The 23,258-nt window shown below is 39.5% G+C and overlaps 1 protein-coding gene across 4 annotated transcripts in view; it reads right to left on the bottom strand.

The window, feature by feature from the left end:
• klhdc3 (kelch domain containing 3) overlaps positions 1 to 11,784 on the bottom strand; it is a 62,958-nt gene extending 51,174 nt beyond the window's left edge. For 2 of the 4 annotated variants that reach the window (XM_062058570.1, XM_062058572.1), the window contains exons 1-7: positions 11,429 to 11,509; positions 7,687 to 7,932; positions 7,071 to 7,247; positions 3,304 to 3,419; positions 3,144 to 3,215; positions 721 to 934; positions 505 to 591 (exon numbers count right to left, since the gene is read on the bottom strand). In XM_062058570.1, coding sequence (XP_061914554.1) covers positions 505 to 591; positions 721 to 934; positions 3,144 to 3,215; positions 3,304 to 3,419; positions 7,071 to 7,247; positions 7,687 to 7,840 — 820 coding nt within the window. In that variant the 5' untranslated portion in view covers positions 7,841 to 7,932; positions 11,429 to 11,509. Of the gene's footprint in view, positions 1 to 504; positions 592 to 720; positions 935 to 3,143; positions 3,216 to 3,303; positions 3,420 to 7,070; positions 7,248 to 7,686; positions 7,933 to 11,428; positions 11,516 to 11,663 lie in introns of those variants that run through there. The other 2 variants (XM_062058569.1, XM_062058568.1) reach the window with 2 other exon arrangements.
• Between the last annotated feature and the right edge of the window lie 11,474 nt (positions 11,785 to 23,258).

Here is a 23,258-nt window from a genome sequence, read left to right as displayed (position 1 = left end):
ATTATTTTTGTAACTTTTGGGACGATAAATGACACCTCTGTCATGGCGTGAGGGGGTCTGTATCACTTTCAAGTCTGCAGTGAGCAGAAATCAGTGATGAAGAAAAAAACCGTTGTGATGCATTTTTTAAATGAATGCGCCGCGTATGCTTAAAATGATCTTAACACCTAAATATTAAGTTTTTATAAATGTGCCTGTTACAATAAACACCTAAAATCACTCAAGGTCGTATTCATCTCAAAAAAGCCTGTGAAATCCTGGGGGACTGTGTTGGTTGTCCTATTCATATCACACGCCCACCATCCGTTTATGCAGCACAATGTAATAAAATACCCACATTGTCTAGTTTACAACAACCGAAATAAAAAGTACCGGTAGGTCAATAAATGCCAGTATCGACACCATTTGTAATTATCCTTGCAGATGAGCCACTACTATAAATTTCGTAATTTAAAAAAAAAGCATGCAGCACCAAATGAGTAACACTATATGAAAAATACAAACCTGGATTGAATTTCCAGAGATCGTTGAAGTGCTGGTCCAAATGAGCATTGTATCCTCCAAATATGTACAGCTCTCCCTTGTAGGAAACTAAACATACAATACGACAGAGGAAAGTAGGTCGCTGTTTGAACATGATGATGATGATGATGACATTTTGCAGCATTGCGTCTTAAAATATGAAAGTAATTTAAAATTTTCTGGGCTTTATGTCCTTACAGGCTGAATGACTCCTCCGTCCCTCAGGCAATGGTTGTGTTGAGGGAGTGCTCAGCCAGCAGTTGGTCTGTGTGTCAAACACTTCTATCATATTGCAGTAGATTTCATTATTGGAGTGGAACGGACCAAAACGGTCTCCTCGCCCTCCAAATACGAACATCTTTGTGCCTATAATGGTTGCTGAGTGGAAGTCACGCCAGCTTGCTGGAATACCCTGGAAGGGCAAAACACAAAACACAAAAACGATTATACAAAATCCATCCATTCTCTACCGCTTGTCCCGTTCGGGGTCGCGGGGGGTGCTGGAGCCTATCCCAGCTGCTCCAGGCGGAAGGCGGGGTACACCCTGGACAAGTTGCCACCTCATCACAGGGCCAACACAGATAGACAACATTCACACACTAGGGCCAATTTTAGTGTTGCCAATCAACCTATCCCCAGGTGCATGTTGAATTTCAAAATATTTATTAGTTTTATTTCATAACCTTTAACACACATTAGTAGTGGTATTTGAACACCTTCCTCCACCATTGACCCCAGGAAAAATGCTGCTATCTGGTGGATTTAGTTAATAACACACACACGGAAAAATGCTGCCATCTAGTGGATTCAGTTAATAACACGCCAAAGCTATACTGTACAATGCCAAATATTTGTAGCAGTTTGCATATTGAAAATAATACTCACTCAAAGCTTGGTGAAATTTGAAATGAAATCCACAAAAAAATTTGAATCTAAACTAATACATTTCAAAGTAAGACATAATATCAGTAATTGTGTGAATGCCACTTACTTATGTTTTTTGTGCTAAAATGTGCTTCCATTAAAAAAATTTATCATTTCTACCACATTTAAAATCTTGATAAATGAGTACCACTCCTTTTACTACAAAATGAAATAAAAAATCCACCCACGCAGTAAGTGAGACTTATCAAAATGCAGATTAATGAGCAAAAAAAGATAATTCTAAACACATTAGTTTATCCTTTTCAACATCTTCAATAGGAAGATGTCTGGGAGAAAGTCTAGTAGTTGGCAGACTAAAAGCCTGCTCACTCAAAACCTGTGACACTGTAATACTGCAGGTGTAGGAAATGCACATTTCTTTACAGAGTAATCTTCTATTATGAGGTGTGCCGGCGTGGCTTGGTTAGTAGACCGGCTGTGCCAGCAACTTGAGGGTTCCAGGTTCGATCGCCGCTTCCACCATCCTAGTCACTGACGTTGTGTCCTTATACAAGATACTTTACCTACCTGCTCCCAGTGCAACCCACACTGGTTTAAATGTAACTTAGATCAGTGTTTTTCAACCACTGTGCCGTGAGATACAGTCTGCTGTGCCGTGGGAGATTATCTAATTTCACCTATTTGGGTTAAAAATATTTTTTGCAAACCAGTAATTATAGTCTGCAAATGATGTGTTGTTGTTGAGCGTCGGTGCTGTCTAGAGCTCGGCAGAGTAACCGTGTAATACTCTTCCATATCAGTAGGTGGCGGCAGTAGCTAATTGCTTTGTAGATGTCGGAAACAGTGGGAGGCAGCGTGCAGGTAAAAAGGTGTCAAATGCTTAAACCAAAAATAAACAAAAGGTGAGTGCCCTTAAGAAAAGGCATTGAAGCTTAGGGAAGGCTATGCAGAACCAAACTAAAACTGAACTGTCTACAAAGTAAACAAAAACAGAATGCTGGACGACAGCAAAGACTTACTGTGGAGCAAAGGCAATGTACATCCGAACATGACATGACAATATTCTTGATTGCTAAAACAAAGTAGATGTGGGAAATATCGCTTTAAGGAAGACATGAAACTGCTACAGGAAAATACCCCCCAAAAAAGAGAAAAATCCACCAAAATAGGAGCGCAAGACAAGAACTAAAACACTACACACAGGAAAAAAGTAAAAAACTCTAAATAAGTCATGGCGTGATGTGACAGGTCGTTACAGTACACCTACTTTGAGACTAGAGCTATATTGATGCACGGTTGGTTATGCTTTAAATTCATATCCAACAATTGCAACAACGACTTTTTACTGTCAACCGAGTTTTGTTTTTTAATGATTTCTGCTGGTCGTGTGCCTCCGGATTTTTTCAACGCTAAAAATGTGCCTTGGCTCAAAAAAGGTTAAAAAACACTGACTTAGATAATGGGTTTCGCTATGTAAAGCGCTTTGAGTCACTAGAGAAAAGCGCTAGATAAATATAATTCACTTCACTATGATTAAGGAGTACTTGTGCAATACCTGTGCTTTTTACATTTTTATCGTTTGACTTGGCATGTGGACAGATTATTTAGCAAAAAGTGAAATGCTTACCGGTACTTATAAAGACAACTTCATAAAAAGAATGAATGATGTAAACAATTTTTTCAATGTCAAATGTAAAATAATAATAATAATAATATTTTGTTTATAAACAACTCACTCTGGCATTAATAAAAGACCATATCATGGTGGTGGTGTCCAGTTTGTGGATGTCATTGGAGAAGCAGTCAGCCTAGAGAGCGGCAAAGGAAATACATTAAATTCCTTATTACCGTTTCCCTGTGTTCATATTTAAAGGGAAATGAGGGGCAAAGACTTACCAGCTGCTCATATCCTCCAAATATATACATCGCTTTCAACATCACACAGGCAGAGTGGCCATCTCTTGCCCCTGGAACTGTCCCGGAAACTTTGGGTGTGAACCATTTGTGGCTATCTATGAAGAAAGAAACATTATTTCTGGCCCACTTCAAACTGGTAACAAGTGAACAGGTTACACACCTCATTATGAACAGCTAAAACGTGCAAAGCCTGCCAAAATGTCTACACATACTCTAGAATGGAAGATAATTTGTTATTGGAGACAAACAAAATAGTAATTGACCATCATCTACATTTAACCTCAGAATGACCTATGACAAAAAAAACCAAGGGTGGCTGGAGCCAATCCTAGCTGCACTTGGGCGGAAGGCAGGGTAAACCCTGGACAAGTCACCATCTCATGGCAGGGCCAACACAGACAACATTCACACTCACATTCACACAATAGGGCCAATTCAGTGTTGCCAATCAGTTTATCTCCAGGTGCATGTCTTTGGAGGTGGGAGGAAGCCGGAGTGCCCAGAGAGAACCCCAGCAGTCCAAAGGAGAACATGCAAACTTCACACAGAAAGACCCCGAGCTCAGGAGTCGAACCCAGTACCTTCCCACAGTGAGGCACGAGCGCTAACCAGTGCTCCACTGTGCTGCCCCGTGCCACTTTATATTGCATATTTTATGTTTTTCCCATAAAATATATATTTTTTTTTATTTAAAAAAATAATAAAAATAAAAAGACACAAAAAATAACAAAAACGTAATATCTATGAATAGGTATGAAGCTGCTGAAAGATTTGAAGTGTTTAAAGTAAAATAACAACAACATTTATGACTTACGGTAATTATAACACTTTTATGAGTTAGTCAACTTTTCGGCAAGGAGGGATTGTGAGTTTTTTTAAAAAAACATTCATTTTTCCAAAAATAATAATGCGTCATAATCAGTGTTGTTATGAATTACTGACCTATTAAAGCAGGGGTGTCCAATTTTTTTTGACTCAGGGGCTGAATTGGGTGACACATTTTTTTGCCACACAGCAGAGCATTGATTAACATTTTTTGTATCAAAATAACACTTCAGTTTGCATTGATTAAAGGAAGCTATAACAGACTGAAAAACAACGAGTTTGAAGCTGTTGAATAATTTAAAGCATGGAACATTTAAAAATATATATATACACTACACAGTACAGGTCAAAAGTTGGGACACACCTTCTTATTTCAATGTGTTTTATTTATTCTCAAGACTATTTACCTTGTAGATTGTCACTGAAGGCATCAAAACTATAACACCTGTGAAGTGAAAACCATTTCAGGTGACTACCTCTTGAAGCTCATTGAGAGAATGCCAAAAGTGTGCAAAGCAGTAATCACAGCAAAGGGTGGCTACTTTGAAGAAACTAGAATATAAAACATGTTTTCAGTTATAACACCTTATTTTGTTAAGTACATAACTCCACATGTGTTCATTCATAGTTTTGATGCCTTCAGTGACAATCTACAATGTAAATAGTCATGAAAATAAAGAAAACGCAACAAAGACATTGATAGTGTGTATGATATGTGTCTGGTTCGGAGGTGTATCGAACGAGTTTCCACATGGACATATTAAGTAGCGTAACGCCAATGTGTAAACCAGTGGTTCTCAAATGGGGGTATGCGTACCCCTAGGGGTACTTGAAGGTATGCCAAGGGGTACGTGAGATTTTTTTTAAAATGTCTGTCAAAAAGAACTGTAAAAAGAAATGCAACAATGCAATATTCAGTGTTGACAGCTAGATTTTTTGTGGACATGTTCCATAAATATTGATGTTAAATATTTCTTTTTTTGTGAAGAAATGTTTAGAATTAAGTTCATGAATCCAGATGGATCTCTCACACTTTAAGTTGATGATTACTTCTATGTGTAGAAATCTTTATTTATAATTGAATCACTTGTTTATTTTTCAACAAGTTTTTAGTTATTTTTATATCTTTTTTTCCAAATAGTTCAAGAAAGACCACAACAAATGAGCAATATTTTGCACTGTTATGCAATTTAATAAATCAGAAACTGATGACATACTGCTGTATTTTACATCTTGATCTCTTTTTTTCAACCAAAAATGCTTTGCTCTGATTAGGGGGTACTTGAATTAAAACAATTTTCACAGCGGGTACATAACTGAAAAAAGGTTGAGAACCACTGGTGTAAACAATGCACACCGAGGCACAACACACGGCATGCTAGCACCTAACGGGCTACGATAGACTGACCATACGTCCTCTTTTCACCGGACATGACCTCTTTTGCGGAGCTGTCCGGGCGGAGTTTCTTAATTGCCTCAAATGTCCGGCATTTTGAGTTAGGGTTGCGTGTATTTTCAATGTACGTTCGGGGTTAAGAAGGGGTTAAAAACAAAACAAATTGTGCGCGCAGCAGTATTCGTGAGGGAGGGGCAGAGACAGAGAGAGCGAGAGAGTTATGATAAACGCGCATGTGTCGCCAGGCTCTGCTTTTTATCCATAGATTTATCAGATTAAATTTTTTATTATCTATAGCAGGGGTGTCAAAAGTGTGCCCCGGAGGCATTTGCGGCCCACAGCTAATGTTTTAAAGGCCCACGGCACATTCTAAAAATACTATTAAAATAAACAAAAACATAACAAAAGTGAAATAAAAAAGCTTAAATGTTAAATGTAATTTAGAAAAAGTTGCAATGTTGACTAATAAAACAAAGCTGTTTTTTTTTCTTTCAAACTGTCATTGCTCAAAACATAATATTGAATCAAAATCAATGTTATTATGAATTATTGACCTATCCAAGGTTCCGATTACTTCACATCAAATATTCCACTAAGAAAAATATTTTTGGTGGAAGATTTTGCAAATTTGGTAAATAAATAACCCAAAAATGTATATTTTGTTGTTTTCTTACTGTACCGAAAATGAACCGAACCGTGACCTCTAAACCGAGGTAAGTACCGAACCGAAATTGTACAAACACCCCTAGTAGGATCTGATAATCAGCTTGGAATAATCCCAAATAAGTAATAAACTACAAAAAGGCGCGTGAAGTTTGTAGCACAACAATATTTAGTCCTCCCAAGTCCCGTAAAGTCACGCACGCTAATAAGAGTTAGTGTCAGTTTAAATTGAACGAGCCTTACTCACGACCGCCGCTACCGTCCTCTTAGTAATCCATGAAAAGAAACAAAATGATGATCTGTGTGGTCTTTACATGATGATGACATAACAACTGCATTGGCCCTTGCACTGCAAACATAGTTGACTTGTTTAATGCCTAAAAAGCAGGTGTTGTTAAAAGGTAAACTATTTTTCTGCTGTGAGGTGTTATATGATGATGGTGGTTTAAAACCTCTTGTGATATAAGAAAATGGTAATAAAAAAAAAATAATTACATTTTTTCCCATTTTTATTTACACCAATTACATATAGTACTGATACGAGTAAAGATGAATACCGGTAATGATAAGGAATATTGATATTCGTACCGATAAAGTCCCCTTTAATTTTATTTTATCTCTTTTTTTTTTTTTCCAACATACTCCCTGTTGCAAAAAAACTACCATACATATTTTGGACGGTTTGTATCTTTGTAAGCGGGTAAACTTTCTAATTCAGCAGGGGAGGAAATACTTATCATCCCCAAAGTATTTTACCATCATCACAAATAAATCCTACCACTCTTGTCAATGGAGAGATGGAATGTGTAGCCCTATTCCTATTGTATGACTGTAGAGACTCAGTGTGCTCAGGTCTACTTACTGACATCAAAAGCATACAGCACATTGCAGGCCCCCTCTGTGTCGTTACGTCCCCCCCACAGGTATATGGTGTCATCCAGGAGCACTGCTGTGTGACCATAGCGCATGTAGGGCACTTCACGAGCACGCTCATGTCCCACAGGCCTCACTGGGGGCAATTTCATCCAGCGTAGAGACACTAGGGCACATTACAGTTGAATAATTATTCATACGTTAACTTGCTGTTTATTTTACACATTCAAGGACTGTATGCATTTCTTACATGATAAAAAATGTAAAGTTAAAACTAAATGTACACTTTGATCATTACTTCTCTTTCTCTGAACGATTAAAGAACTTGTTACTATATCTATAACTTCAATTTGCCTACGGCTGGGGTGTAAACAACAGACACAGCTGTAAAACAGACATCAAAAACAAGAAGCCCAGCACAACGGACCTGATAAAATATTGAAACAATAGCAAAGTGTTCTTGTTTTTCCAAGAGCATCTGTATGAAGATTTGCATCCTTGGCACAGCTCTAAGTCAGGCTCAAGTTACTCCAGGTTGTCGACCATGCATTTAAGAAAAAAACAAACATGTTGATAGTAATTTATGGATATCCGTTTCAACGTACCTGTGTTGAAAACATGCACGTCAATCTGACGCAGTGTCTCATAGTCTTCCCCAGAGCAGTAGCCCCCGAAGGTGTACACCTTGTGACCCACGGCCACAGCAGCATGGTTGACTCTCCGTGGCCCTCCTTCAAGGTGCACCGACCAGCGCAACATTCCACTCAGCAGCACCTCCGTGACTGTCAGTCCTTAGACCATCACTCCGTCACTAGTTTGGACTCCATAGAGCTAAGGGCCACCATCCAAACCTGTCACCACAAAAATATGAGTCAAAAAATACACTCAGAACAGCAGCTGATCAGTGTGGAGAACTCCTCGTCCTCCTGGACTAAGAGGTGCTTAGCTCTGTTGACAAGCTCACAATCCCCTGTATTATCTTAGTAGTGTATTTTAAGATGTAATTAAACCTACCCCTAACCACTCCTCTTTCTGTCTGTTCACTGATATCCCCTTGAACTTCATTGTCCAGAAAATACTTATCATTTTGCCTACATTTAAAGGGCACCTATTATGCAAGACATAAATAATGATAAATGATAAATGGGTTATACTTGTATAGCGCTTTTCTACCTTCAAGGTACTCAAAGCGCTTTGACAGTATTTCCACATTTACCCATTCACACACACATTCACACACTGATGGCGGGAGCTGCCATGCAAGGCGCTAACCAGCAAGACCAACTTTTCCCACCTATTGGTACCTGTTTTTGTGTATTTGGGATTTGCATAAGTCCTGAAAATTGTATATCAAACCGTAGAGGAATGGCGGAGATATATAGAATACAACCTTGCCTTCCTTCATACTTTCCTCCTAACAAGCTGTTTGGAATTTTCCCCATTTGTGAAGTCAGTGGATATCTCCATATATGGTAGAATTTTCCCTGAGTCCGCCATTGTAGACTGATGATGTAGTCAGTAAGTTCCTTCTTTTTCTCTATCCTCTTGTTGTGGGGCAGACCGGCTCGTATATGTACATGAATCCTCCTCTGTTGCCATTTCTAATATAAATTGGTGTATAGTTATAACTTGCAGTATATCTGTCCAGAAGATGCTTTTGAAGTGGAGCCACGTTTGATTGATTGATTGATTGAGACTTTTATTAGTAGGTTGCACAGTGAAGTACATATTCCGTACAATTGACCACTAAATGGTAACACCCGAATAAGTTTTTCAACTTGTTTAAGTCGGGGTCCACTTAAATTGATTCATGATACAGATATATACTATCATATATACTATCATATATATATATACTACGTAAATAAGACTGTCCCCAAAAGGGCGCATCTTGAAGAGAAGGTCAGAAAGCGGCTTGAAAACATTTTGGGTTTTATCCCCAAGATGGCGTCGCTGTAGTTGCCCTGCACTCCTGCAAACAGGGTGTTCCCTCTTGTTTTTGTGTGTTTTTTGCTGTTTGGTCCAGGCCCTTTCGGGACTGTGCAACGAGGGATGGCACTTTTGTGACTTCTGCAGTGCTTTTTGGTGCTTTTCTAGGAACTTTTGAGTCTGCCTTGGGGAGCCTTTTTGGACATGGCCATGTTTGCCCCGGAGACCAACTACCACAGAGAGACTGGGGGAGATGCGGATCAAGAGACTGGGCTGCGGAGCTAGCGTTGAGCGTCGAAATAGACAAGCTTTACGGAGCTGAATGAGCGTGTCTTGGACACTTTCCCTTGACGGGGTCTCGCTCATCCGTGTGGGTCAAACATTGGCCGGGGGCTCGTGGGCAGCCAAGGGCGGAGTCGGCTCTCTTAGTTGCTTTGTTGGGTCTGATACTGTCTCTAGCCTTGCGGCCCCCAACCCCAGCAGAGGCCACCGCGTTGTACACTATAAGGGTGTAGATTCGTTTTTTTGTTGTGTTTCACTTTATACTGTATAAAGAAATGGCGCAGCTGGTTGCATTAGCCTTATGCTCTCTTACTGCCTTTATGACCTTGTTCTTTGATGTTTCCCTCTTGATTTCATGTGTAATTTACCTTTGTTTTTCTTATCTGCACAATCCATCCATTCATTTTCTACCGCTTGTCTCTTTTGGGGTTGCAGGGGGTGCGGGAGCCTATCTCAGCTGCATTCGGGCGGAAGGCGGGCTACACCCTGGACAAGTCGCCACCTCATCGCAGGGCCAACACAGATAGACAGACAACATTCACACTCACATTCACACACTGCGGCCAATTAAATGTTGCCAATCAACCTATTACCAGGTGCATGTTTTGGGAGGTGGGAGGAAGCCGGAGTACCAGCAGGGAACCCACGCAGTCGCAGGGAGAACATACAAACTCCACACAGAAAGATCCCGAGCCCGGGATTGACTCAGGACCTTCGTATTGTGAGGCACATGCACTAACCCCTGTTCCACCGTGCTGCCATATCTGCACTACAACCACATAATTTCCCCCGTTGTGGGATGTATAAAGTCTATCCTAAAACATAATCTGTGCAAAATGTTGACAAAAGAACCACCCTTACATGCTATGTAGACCACAATAATTGTTTTAAATGTAGAAAAAAAATCATAATACGACCCCTTTAGGTGGTGTATTGACTTATCCATCCATCCATTTTCTACTGCTTGTCTTCATTGCACAGTAACTAACCTGACTCTCGCCAGATCCTTGTAGTTCGCTGAGCTCCACACAAGGATCTGGGCTCGAAGGCAATGCAACTCCTTCAAGATAGCAAAAAATAATGAACCAATCAGGATCGCCGGGCGGGATTTCATAGCTGTGACGTGGCGCCGAAGCGACTGTTTGATTCAAACAACAATGCAGTGAGGAGTCGTGTGCTGACATTTATTCTGCTATTGCAACTGTTTTGTCGAATCTATCGAATATTAATTATTTAAAAGATTAACAGAGAACGGTTTTGAAGGCATGTATTAACTTTTCGCTCTGTCGTTATCCAATATGTCGGCTGTTCTGTTTTGGATTTCCCAGCGTCGCTCTCATCAGCGTCACGGGTTGATTTCCATGTGAGTGGTTGAAGTAGCACGTCATTCAAGATAACGGACAAGTGGTTTCTCCAATCACATACAATGTTATTTTTTTTAACAAGGCCCCGCTTTCTGAAATACATCTCCTATTAAGAAGTCCCAGATCCTTGAGTGGAGCTCAGCGAACTACAAGGATCTGGCGAGAGTCAGGTTGGCGTGGACATTAAGTAATTGGATAGTCATGCAAAAAAAAAGAATGTGTAGGTCATAATGCTAATTAAACAGGTTAACACTGATATTACAATATGAGGCCCATTTGAGCAAACCATTTTTGCCCTTTTTGTTATCCTATTTCATTGACCCACTTCTCTTATTGACCTCCAACCTTTGTTTGCTCTTAAAAATAAATCCCGAGGAGACCCTGTGAGAGATTACACATCCACATGACTATTTCAAGCCCACGTATCACAACACAACTTGGCAACAATATAAAGCAATGTACTTTATTCAAGTACTTGCTTTACTTTGTGGGTATATCCCGCAGTACAAAGCAAGTCGGTGTAACGTTAGGTAAGCAGTGTGTATATTAACAGTGCGTTTTTTAAGAATGCACAGAGCAAAGTGTACAAACAGTATATGTGTTGTTTATTCTGAAATGTAAACCTGACTACGACTGTTTCAGTGCATGTGGTGCTGAGTTACATTCACACAGCCCATTGCAGCTACATTCGCGTTAGCTTTTAAGAGGAGCAGGTTATATGTTACGCCTTTATGTTAAGGCTTTCACACCACACCCTCAACTTTATTACAACCGTTTCATGAAGTCGTATTGTTGTAGCACAAACCCACTGGAGTGTCGCCTCGTATGCTAGGTTCCAGCCAATGTGGCGAGACCTTATTTGGCGTTAGCAAGATGCCTGCACCGGACAGGAAATGACATGAGTTAAAACAACGGGGTGTATTTTTCAAACTGGGAAAGGTTGGTTAGTGGACAGCAATCAGCCATTATTATAGACTATATTAACAATGGTAGTAGGGTATAAATACCTTGGAGCAGAGACGGAGGTGGTATGTTTTCAGACGGTGGCAGCGACCTCATGACGTATGGGGCTGTCGACTACCGGGTGGATCGATACAAATATCGACAATAACGATACCGAGGGTCGTGTCAGTATCGGATTGATACTAGCGCGATAAAGGTTTTTTTCTGTGTTGTTCATATTGGTTAAATTGATGGTATTTGTGTGAATTGCATAGAAATTAAGGGAATACGTCATTGGACTCAATAGGGCTTTAATGACAAAAAGATTTGTTAGGTTTGCACTAGTAACTATATTTTGCCCAAACAGTAATCAAATGGGGGCAGCACGGTGGAACAGGGGTTAGTGCATGTGCCTCACAATACTAAGGTCCTGAGTTCTAGGTCCACTAATAGTACTAACCTTTAACAGTTAATTTTACTCATTTCCGTTAATTACTAGTTTCTATGTAACTGTTTTTATTTTATTTTAAATAATTTTTTGTTCAAGAAAATGTTTATTTATTTATTTTTTTTAAATAAAGGACATTATCGTCACCAGACCAAGTTGTCAATGAAATTAGATTGTTTAAAGGGTTCTTAAAACCAGGTCCAGTCCAGATCTTTGTGGAGTTGCATGTTCTCCCCGTGACTGCGTGGGTTCCCTCCGGGTACTCCGGCTTCCTCCCACCTCCAAAGACATGCACCTGGGGATAGGTTGATTGGCGACCCTAAAATTGGCCCTAGTGTGTGAATGTTGTCTGTCTATCTGTGTTGGCCCTGCGATGAGGTGGCGACTTGTCCAGGGTGTACGCCGCCTTCTGCCCGAATACAGCTGAGAAAGGCTCCAGCACCCCCCGCGATCCCGAAAGGGACAAGCGGTAAAAAATGGATGGATGGAGTAATCAAATGGAATATGGGAATCATTTTGTAATTTGTTGGTATTTTTTCATTGTCCTATGTATTGTCAAATTGTTGACATGAACAAATTGTTGACATGAACAAATAGAAATATTCTAGTTTGGCCTTTGTTTTGATCTGATTAAAATCATGATCAACAAATTAAAGGCAAAATATTTAAATTATTGTCTCTGCAATTGTGCTGTATTTACTTGGTATCGCATCAATACCAAACAATTGGCATCGCCCCCTATCAAAGTGAAGGGCGCTCAGCCACATTCCTATGCAAGTAAAAACAACATCACCTACCTACTGATCTTGTTTGGACTTCACTGGCAAGGAACTGCTCTTCAAGAATGTTGAATTGACCTCAAAGTGCCGGACTAACTTGTTGGCTTCCTCAGGAGAAAAATAATTACAACCGATACGTTTTAATGGCAAGAACAGCACCCTCTGGTCTGTTTGTTAGTTAGTTAGGTTATTTGCTGGGTTATTTGCTGTTGTTTGTTCCATGCATCATGTCTATTCCATTTGCATATTATCAAACAACAGATTTGTTGTACTCCATTTTTAAGAAAGGGCAACATTGTTGTGAAATGCATCGTATCAAAGTGCAAACAAATAGTGAATGAAATAATAATGAAAAAATAATTTGGTAGTTTAAGATCTTTTATTTACTTATTTCGTTGACCAATTAAGTTAACTCCTCTTCTTTTTTAGGTGCATGTGAGTGTGGATGAGTGGATGTGTGCATGTATGAAGGGTCTGAGCGAGCAAAGTATGATTTTCAAATGTGATTTTAACTGTAAAATTCAATAAAATATATTTGCAAAAAAATGTTTTATTTGGTAGTTTAAGATCTTTTATTTACTTATTTTGTTGACCTATTAAGTTAACGAAAGACATATTTCACATATAGCTAACTAAATAACATAACTAATACTTACTTATTACTTGAACAAAACTTTGTTGGGCCTGTTTGAAATAAAGTACACCATAACCATATACAAACGTATGTACAGATAAACACATATTCATGATAATCTTCATAATAAGTACACAAAAAATAATGAATACTGTACTGTTAAAAGGGTATTATTAAGGGTGTCCCAATCCGATATTGGTATCAGTCCATCACCAAAAAAAAAATTAAAAAAAATATTGGTTGATATTGGCTGCATCTAAAATCTCCAATATAAGCAGTATTAGCGTTTACTTGTCCAAAGCTGGACAGCAAGTTAACATCTACATGTTCTCCAAAGAGCACACAGGGTTGGTCTATTCCTGTATTTTAGTGAAGTCATTTATGTATTGATATTTATTGTTTCTGTTTTTTTTTATTCATTTATTGTTGTTGTGTTTAAGATCGAAAAAGGAAGTAAACAATTGTGTTAGACATTATTTCCAGACAGGAAATAAACTCTGCTTCTTCCTACTCCTTTCATGTTAGAATGTGAAAAGTTTAAACATGTAACTGTAAACATGTTTGACACATCTCTATGTTATTTTATTTTATTACTCATTCTTGTTGTTTTTGTTTTATCTTTTAACATGATATCAATACATATTTACAATTCAATAAAATACAAAACATGGTATGCTATAGGCTACTAGAAGCTAGCAGCTACACAACAGCCAAGCACACAAGCTAGACAAACGTAATAAGTGTTCCTAAGTGTTCAGTCAGTCCTTCTCAAATAGTGGGGCAGGCCTCCCGTGGGGCGCAGTGCAATAGCTGTAGTCCAAGCAGGGGTCGAGGGTCGAGAGAGGCAAGCAGAGATCCGGGTGGAGGTCGTGAGGCAAGACACGATCACAGGCAACAGGGAAGACACTGTGGAAGACACAAGAGACATCAAACACGGGAATGAGGAAGAGCACAAAGAAGGCGAGCAAGGAACGAGGGAGGAGTGCCAGACGTGATAAGGCTTACTGTGAAAGACAGGCTACCTTCCAGGTGTGTTGATTAGCAATTGTCTGCAGCTTTGTCGCTGCGTGAGCGTGCTGCGCCCAGCGCGAGCAAGGGCGTGTCCGGGCACGCAGCCAGAGGAGGAACTGGGAGACTCAGCTGCTGGAGAAAAACGGGTTTGAGTATGCGCCGTGACATACACAAGTGGAGCAAAGGTAAATAACATAAAATATTAACTATTTACTTTATTACATGTTGTAAAAGTAGACATGTGACACTCCATTTTTTGTAGTTATTAGCCTCAACCCGAGTGAACAGAATGTTAATGCTCACAAGCAAATGCTAAAGCCGATGTGTTTGTGTTGTCGGCATGAGATAAACACCAACATTTATTTTTTTATATATTGTTATTTACAGCTGAAATTGACCAAAATAAATCACCTGACCTTCATGAATTCATAATTTCTGACTGTTGGACACTGCTGACAAAAGCCTGACTTTTTCTGAACAGTTCAGTACACTTTTTTTCAATCATATCTTATTGCATTTGTTTTGTATTTATTGTATATTATTACTTTGTATTTCATTTACTTACTTTTTAGTAAAATAACTCTGACCTAATATTCTCTCTTCAGTGTATCAGTGTAGAAATATACTAAACCACTCCTCCATATGTAATCAGTCTGATTTGTATAAACTACCCTGAACTGTGAAATGTGGTGGGAACACAAACCACACACTTCTACAGTAAGCTCGAGTTCCAGGAGCTACAGGATCCAGGCATAAGCGCAGATCTCGCGGGTACTTAGGGGCCCACAGACAATGCCGAGCACCCACGTGGGAGCGACGGCAACGTTCGATCTTTAAAATAATTTTAGAAAAATCTATCTCGTTGTAGTTAATTTTGTGGCGAGTTTGGTCCGTTTTACAAAATAATAAAACCACAAATCATATGGGATATTAACTTCGCTGAATGTCCAGAGCCAGAGGACAGATGCAAAAGTTCACAAAAAAGAACCAAAATGCAGCAATGAGGCCACGAAAGTGCTACCCCTTGTCGCGCAGTCCCGAAGGTGCCCGATCCAAAAGGCAACAAAAACACAAAAACAAGAAGGGAACATCAAGAACACAAGCGGAGAGTATTGGTGGTGCCGAAAATAATAGAGAAGCATTGCCTTAATTGAACGATATTGCAATCTAAAACACCACATTTGTAAGTATCAAATAATTATAGTTAAATTTTACTTACACATAGAAAGTTTCCAAGGCAGGTGCGTATTAGAAAGTAGCCAGTGATACGCATCAATAAATTTACTGTGTTGCCAAAGACAAATTACGACGACACTTCAACTTAATTTAAGACAGTGTAAGTCAATTCCAGACATTCATGCATCCATCCATTTTCTATCGCTTGTCCCTTTCGGGGTCGCGGGCAGTGCTGTAGCCTATCTAAAGTGCATTTAGGCGGAAGGCGGGGTACACCCTGGACAAGTCGCCACCTCATCACAGAGCAAACACAGATAGACAGACAACATTCACACTCACATTCACACACTAGGGCCAATTTGGTGTCGCCAATCAACCTATCCCCAGGTGCATGTCTTTGGAGGTAGTAGGAAGGCCGAGTACCCAGAGGGAACCCACGCAGACATGGGGAGAGCATGCAAACTCCACACAAAAAGACCCTGAACCCGGGGATCGAATCCAAGACCTTCTTATTGTGAGGCAAGCACTAACCCCTGTGTCACCGTGCTGCCCTGTATTGATATTGGATCGGATTATCGGTATGGGCCAAGACTGTAGGCCCAATATCTATGTCAAATTGGAAGTGAAAAAGTTGTACCGGGACACCCCAAGTTAGTATATGTCGTCGCTATAACCATAAACATCTCACACTACATTCAGATCATGCCAAGCGCAAGATAAGAGTTATTGTCCAACAGGTTTCTTAAGCTATTAACATGAAAGAGCTATGTAAAAACACAAAAATTCATTTGTTCATAAGTAGTTTGCAGATAAAATGATTAGGCCTATTTTATAAATCACAAAGGTTTTTTTGTTTGAAAAGCGGTCTCCCATTAGTATCAGTAGATGGCGCCCTCCAATTAATTCTTAAGCAGCAGAACAACAGACCCACAGATAATAGAGTATCAATCAATCAATCAATGTTTATTTATATAGCCCTAAATCACAAGTGTCTCAAAGGGCTGTACAAGCCACAACGACATCCTCGGTACAGAGCCCACATACGGGCAAGGAAAACTCACCCCAGTGGGACGTCAATGTGAATGACTATGAGAATAACTTTATTATATAAATATAATAACACCTGTTAGTGTTGAACCAATAACAGGATCAAAAGAACAATTTGGATCACATATTGCTTTTGGGTATTTCACTTTTAGTTTTTCATGTGCAACTTTCATATTTTCCTGGAGCTGTCAGCAACGGAGTCCTTCAGTCAACAAGTCAATTAAACATCAGTTTATGCCAGACAGTCTCATTGTGGTATGTTTGACTGTTGGTAACATATTGACAGTTCAAAGAGAAGCTTCCTGAGATCTATTTGTTCATTAGATATTCTCGCTTCGGTATTCATAGCATGTTTATAGCTCTCTTATCAGTTTGTGAAGGATCAGGATTTTTTCTTTCTTTCTTAATAAATGAATAAGTGAACTGAAAACATAAAACAACACTTCAGAAAAATACAGCAGCAACATTATTTTGACAATAAATGACCACTGACTTATCTTTAACAGTAAAAGCTAGCATGGCAATGTCAGCAAAATAAATTCAATTATTAGCATCATTATTCTATTTCTTCATCACTAATCAAGTTATTTATATTTTGAATTACTTTCTCTTCCATTAAATGGTCACCTAAACACAAGGAGTGAACACATTTTCAATAAAAAAATGTAAAGCATATACATTATTTGTTGGCAGTTAAGTGTCAACGTGTTCATTTTTTGCATTTTCCTTTATTTAACCCGGTAAAAACTAATTGAGATTAAAATCTCTTTTGCAAGAGTGACCTGGCCAAGAAGGCAGCAAAACAGGTTCCATAATACATATAACAACAACAACAACAAAAAACAACAGCAGTCGCACACTATATGAAAAACTAAAATACAAATGACTTACAACATTAACATAAAAAACACACAATAGGTAAAAAATAAATGTGCCAGTAAAAATAGTTCAAAAACAAATTTAAAAAAAGTATGGTGCCAATAAGAACCAGTTTCTCTATCCTTTAAAATGGCCTTCAATTGCCCCAAAGTGATGACTTCAGGTAGCCTCAGATCCTTTTGAAATAAATTCCATCACCACAGAGCAGCATATCTGAAGGCTTTTTTTTAATTTTTTTTTTTTTACAAAGAATAGAGTTGCCTCTAGGAACAAACACGCAAAGGATGTTCTGTGACCTTAAACTGTAGTGACTGTAGTCTCTACATACAGTATATAAGAACTTATAATGGTGGGAACCAAACTAAGAAGTGATTTTAATTTATTTTTAAAAACATCCATTGAGAAAATCTGCGTACTGGTAAGCACGGACAGTTTGCTGTTGCAGACAAAGTGCAATGGTGGACAAGGTTGCCACAACCAGTAATAAAACGTAAGGCACAGTGATATAAAGTATCCAGTTTTTTCAGATTAGTGTCGGGTGCATTCATGAAAAGCAAGTCTCCATTATCCAGCAAAGGCATGAAAGTGGTCAGGATCAAACGTTTACTTACTTATAAGGAAAAACAAGACTTGTTTCTAAAGAAAATTTTAAATTTTGACATATGTTTTTCTATGTGTGTTTTAAAGGACAAGTTGTCATCAATAACAACCCCAAAGTACTTTTATGTTGTGACCATTTCAAGTTCAAACATATAACCAGTTAATATTTTTGGAATGTACAATGGCAGTCGTTTGCCATTTGAAAATAACATAACCTTAGATTTCTCTGTATTTTGCACTAGTCTCAGCTGAGTCAACTGGGATTGAACAACATCAAAAGCAGACTGCAAGAGCTCAAGAGTTCGCGCTACAGCAGGGGATGAAAAGTATATGACCACGTCATCTGTATTAAAATGGAACACAGCATCTGACACATTATCAGAGAGATTATTTACATACAGTAGATGGAAAACAACAACGGACCTAATTTGGAACCCTGAGATACACCCTTAAATAGACAAAGACAAAGAGCACCCAGCAAACTGGACGCGTTGGGTTCTATTCATTAGAAAATCACTTACAGCATGCTGAGATAGGCCAATTCTGACCAGTCCATGTGCCAAAATATTATGGTCGACCATATCAAATGCTTTCGACAGGTCAATAAATAGAGCTACACAATATTTTTGCAATCCAATGCCTCAATTATGTCATTCACAACTATGATAGCAGTGGTTATGATGCTATGTCTCTTTCTAAAACCTGATTAATTTTGAGAAAGCAGACCAAAGGTTTGTTAGAAAAATGTAAGTTGTTCACTAACAAACTTTTCAAGAACTTTGCTAGGACCCATTACTTGGAGATGGGTCTGTAGTTATTAGCAGCTGTGGAATCTCCTCCTTTCAACAAAGGTAAACCATAAACTGAATTCCATATGTTAGGAATCTCGTAACTGGACAAGGAAAGATTAAATATATGCGTAAGAGGTTCCGCAAGAAAATAAGCAGCTGTCCTCAAAAAGGAAGGCTCAAGTTTGTCAGGACCTGCAGATTTACCAAGATCGACTTTTTTTAAAGCACTCTTGACCTCAAACACATCAAGAGAAGTAAAACTAAAATTATTAGCTATGGAAGAATGAAGGCATGGCGACATGCAAACCTTCTGGACATTTTGGATGTGGAGATAAGGAGTCAAATAAAGAACCTGAAGAATTCAAATGTTCTTTAAAACTTTTAAAGTATGGCTGATTTATCGGTAAGGCTACATTGAGTCTTTCAAAACACAAGTTGTCAGATCACTTGTAATTCCACTCCCGTAAGATGTTTTTAGGACAAAATTTATTGGGATCTGGAGGTGTTAGCTAGGTAAAACTCAGACGTTGACTTCTTGACAAGAGAAGTAAAGCGATTTCAGAGCTGCCTAAAAACCATCCAGTCAGCCTGGAATTTGGTATTTCTAGCCTTGGCCCGGGAAGCATCCCTTTCTTTCAGTGGCGTGCCTATGGGGTGGCTGGGGTGACATGTGCCACCCCTAAAATCTGACAGGCCACCCGAGGTGCCACCCCACTCAGAGGCAAAACAGTGTTTTTCAAACTGGGGTACACGTACCACTCAGGCTCCATCTAGTCGTAAACAAAAGTACTGCTTAATTCAGGAAGCCCCAAATTACAGCCCCCGGATTGTTCCAAGTTTATTTTTAGAGTACCAGTAGAGTGGAAAAACAAGTTGACTTTATATGCTTCTTTGTGTTTAATTTTATCCAAAAATAACAAGAACAGAGTGAATGAGGAGAAAACAGGTGACAGACTCAAAAATTATTGTCATTCCATATGTATCAGATCTATCTGAGAAACTCTAACCAACACAAATCCCATTACACTTAAAACCAGGCAACACCCTGAGAAAGAAACTAATGCATCCTAAAGACCGGACACCCCACACCCACAAAAACAATCTGGTGTATGCTATCCAGTGTAATGATGAATGCACTGATCCATATATTGGGGAAACACAACAACCACTAAGCCAATGCATGGCACAGCATAGATGGGCAAACTCTTCAGGCTGAGACTCAGCTGTCTACCTGCACCTCAGGGAGAAACAGCACTCCTTTGAGAACACAAATGTACAGATTCTGGACAAGGAAGACAAAGGGTACGAAAGAGGGGTGAAGGAAGCCATCTATGTCAAGGTTGAAAAAACATCCCTGAACAGAGGAGGTGGTCTGCGACACCACCTGTATCCCACATACAACACTGTCCTTTCAACCATTCCTAAAATACTCTGCAATTTAGCTTCCAACAAATAACAGGAGTTAGAAACATTCTGGTTACGAGAAGGTGACCAGTATGCCATTTGTTTACAACTGAATAGAACGCTTTCGTGGGGGATTCCGACTATTTTGGACGGACAGTAGTCGATCCACAGCGATCGTTCTGCCACACAATACCTCAATGCTAACGAGGGGAAATTACACTTCAACGACTGTCGTTGGCTTTGACAGTAGGATTGCTCATTTGCATCAAAACAGTTGTTTTTCTCACTACAATAGAGCGAAACCATCATTGCCCAGGCACACCCTCCTGGTTTTGGGATTTTGGCACGAGCCGCTAAACCAGATCTGACCAATCTAAGTCTATAAGCAAGAACTGATGAAGCCTACTCGGATGAGCGGCAAAACGTTTTCTAAGACAAACCAAACAGTCCAGTTGCGATCAATTGAATGCCGTTAGATGACAATGACCTGGATGAATAAGAACATTCATAGACTTTCTAAAAGTAAATTTGAGATTATAATTTATGCATCTCTCACCTGTTAGTAGACAAATGTGGCCGTGGACCGACAGGCTGGTCCACTTTCACGTCCCAATGATAGCGAAATAGACCCCAAAAGATGCTTCCTGCAAAAACTTTTTTTAACCCTCCGTGAGGATTGTGATTGATTCTTCATCTAAGCCAGGGGTCTCAAACTCAATCTACCTGGGGGCCACTGGATGCAGAAACTGGGTGAGGCTGGGCCGCAAGAAAAGATTTCTTTAAAAAAATCTAACATGCACTTTTTAATGAATTCACCTTCTTTGAATGGCTTTCCCGCCCTAGCAACCATCTCACTCACCATGTAGCTAGCTTTGACTGCTGCATCGCTCTTTTCGCTTGCTTTCTTGACGAAATCTTGTTGCCTCAGTAGACTGGTTTTAATATTTGCAACCCGGTTCACTCTCTCATCTCCCTGGTATTTTGCATACTCTTCAGCATGTCTAGTTGTATAATGACGTTTCAAATTGTATTTGTTGTGCACCGCAACTTTCTCTGTATCAACTACAGAAAAGAGCTATAAGGATTATTCATAAAGTAGATTACTTAGAACACACTAACATATTATTTATTAATTCAGGTTTATTGAAATTACTGGAGCTAGTAAAGTTACAGACATTATGTGTCATATTTAAGGCTAAAAGTAAAACATTACCAGCAAATTTACAAAAAATGTTTGTCATCACTTCTGAGAATGAAGAGCATAGAAGAAAAGGTCATTTCCAACATCAGTATTCAAGGACAACTTTAAAACAAATGTGCATATCAGTGGTGGGGGTTAAACTATGGAATTATCTTTACAATGAGATAAAAGATTGTAAAAATATATTCCAATTGAAACAATATATAAAGACAGAACAATAAAATCACATGGACAGCCATAAGTGTTTTTAGCTTTATATTAATTATTTTACTTATTTTTTGCCCGGTTTTGTATTTGTTTTGTATCATCCCGTGAAGTGTAATACTTCTTTTGTTTTTTTTGTTCGGTTTGTACATCATGAAGTTTTGCACTTCTTGTGTTTTTTTGTTTGTTTTCGTTATATTTGGATGTAATTGTTGGTTTATATGATATCATTAAGTAATACTACGTATTATGTTGAAGGGGGCAGAAAAATATAAGATTTTTCTGCATCCTGCTCCTTCTCAGGCATTGGTGTGTAAATGTATAATTGAATAATTGAGGTATAATTGTCTATCGATCAAAGATGCACATCAATGAAGGAGATAAATAAAAATGAAATTAAATGAAATAAGACATGTCGGGGTGCGCCTGTGCTCAACAAAGAAATATTGCATCAAAAATCGTCTCTGTCTGGAGCCAACGGGGGGGGGGGGGAGTTTACAGTCACGGTAGCACAATTAGCCCCGAACGGGCTAACATCACCACTAACATGTTACACGTCTGATTCGCCCAGCGACTCTCTGTCAGAGTATCAGCGCTGGGGTCCAGTGCACCACACTTGTTTATTGTCGCTCGCTCCTTCGGCGGAGTGCTTTGGAAGTCTTCCCCGCCCGGACTGTTTACAACGGGGGCGGGAGTGAGCAGGCGGGCGAGCGAGGGAAGCAGGGAGGGAAGAAGAGCGTGTGCGGGTGTCGTGGAAAAGCGGCAAAATGTTTCTCTGCTTGCATCACGCAAGTGACGTCAATGCATACTTGCCAACCTTGAGACCTCCGAATTCGGGAGATGGGGTTGAGGTGGGCGGGGTTGGGGGTAGCGGAGGTGTTTTTGTAGCCCGGAAGCCCGGACTGCAAAGGATTCTGGGTATATGTTCTGTTGTGTTTATGTTGTGTTTAGGTGTGGATGTTCTCCCGAAATGTGTTTGTCATTCTTGTTTGGTGTGGGTTCACAGTGTGGCGCATATTTGTAACAGTGTTAAAAAATATATAAAATAAAATATGACCACCCTCAGTGTGACATGTATGGCTGTTCCTCAACTATGTCTTGCAAAAACTAATGTGTGTCTGCAGAAGCCTCATGCAACATGTGCATGCTGTTAGTATGGAGAAAAAGAAGATGCGGTGATAGTATCTAAAGGCAGTGCCATCAGGGCACGCCTTCGATATTGTTGAGAGCCTTTAACCACACCATGATCGGTAGATTCCTTCAGCACCGCACACAACGCTGTCAAGCGCCATTCATTTTAAACTCGTGGGCCGCAGTAACATTAAACTGTCATATTAAGGTGGGGGCCACACAATAACGTCTCGCGGGCCGCAATTGGCCCGCGGGCCGCATGTAGATTCCGCTTAGATTCTAAGCGGAATAATGTGAGCGTCTTGTCGGTCTGCAACCCAGCGAGAGTGGAAATATTACGGTCAGTATTTGTTTT

Source organism: Entelurus aequoreus, linkage group LG09 (assembly GCF_033978785.1).
Source record: "Entelurus aequoreus isolate RoL-2023_Sb linkage group LG09, RoL_Eaeq_v1.1, whole genome shotgun sequence".
In the NCBI taxonomy this organism is placed as follows: domain Eukaryota; kingdom Metazoa; phylum Chordata; class Actinopteri; order Syngnathiformes; family Syngnathidae; genus Entelurus; species Entelurus aequoreus.
This window is presented reverse-complemented; position numbering and strand designations above follow the sequence as displayed.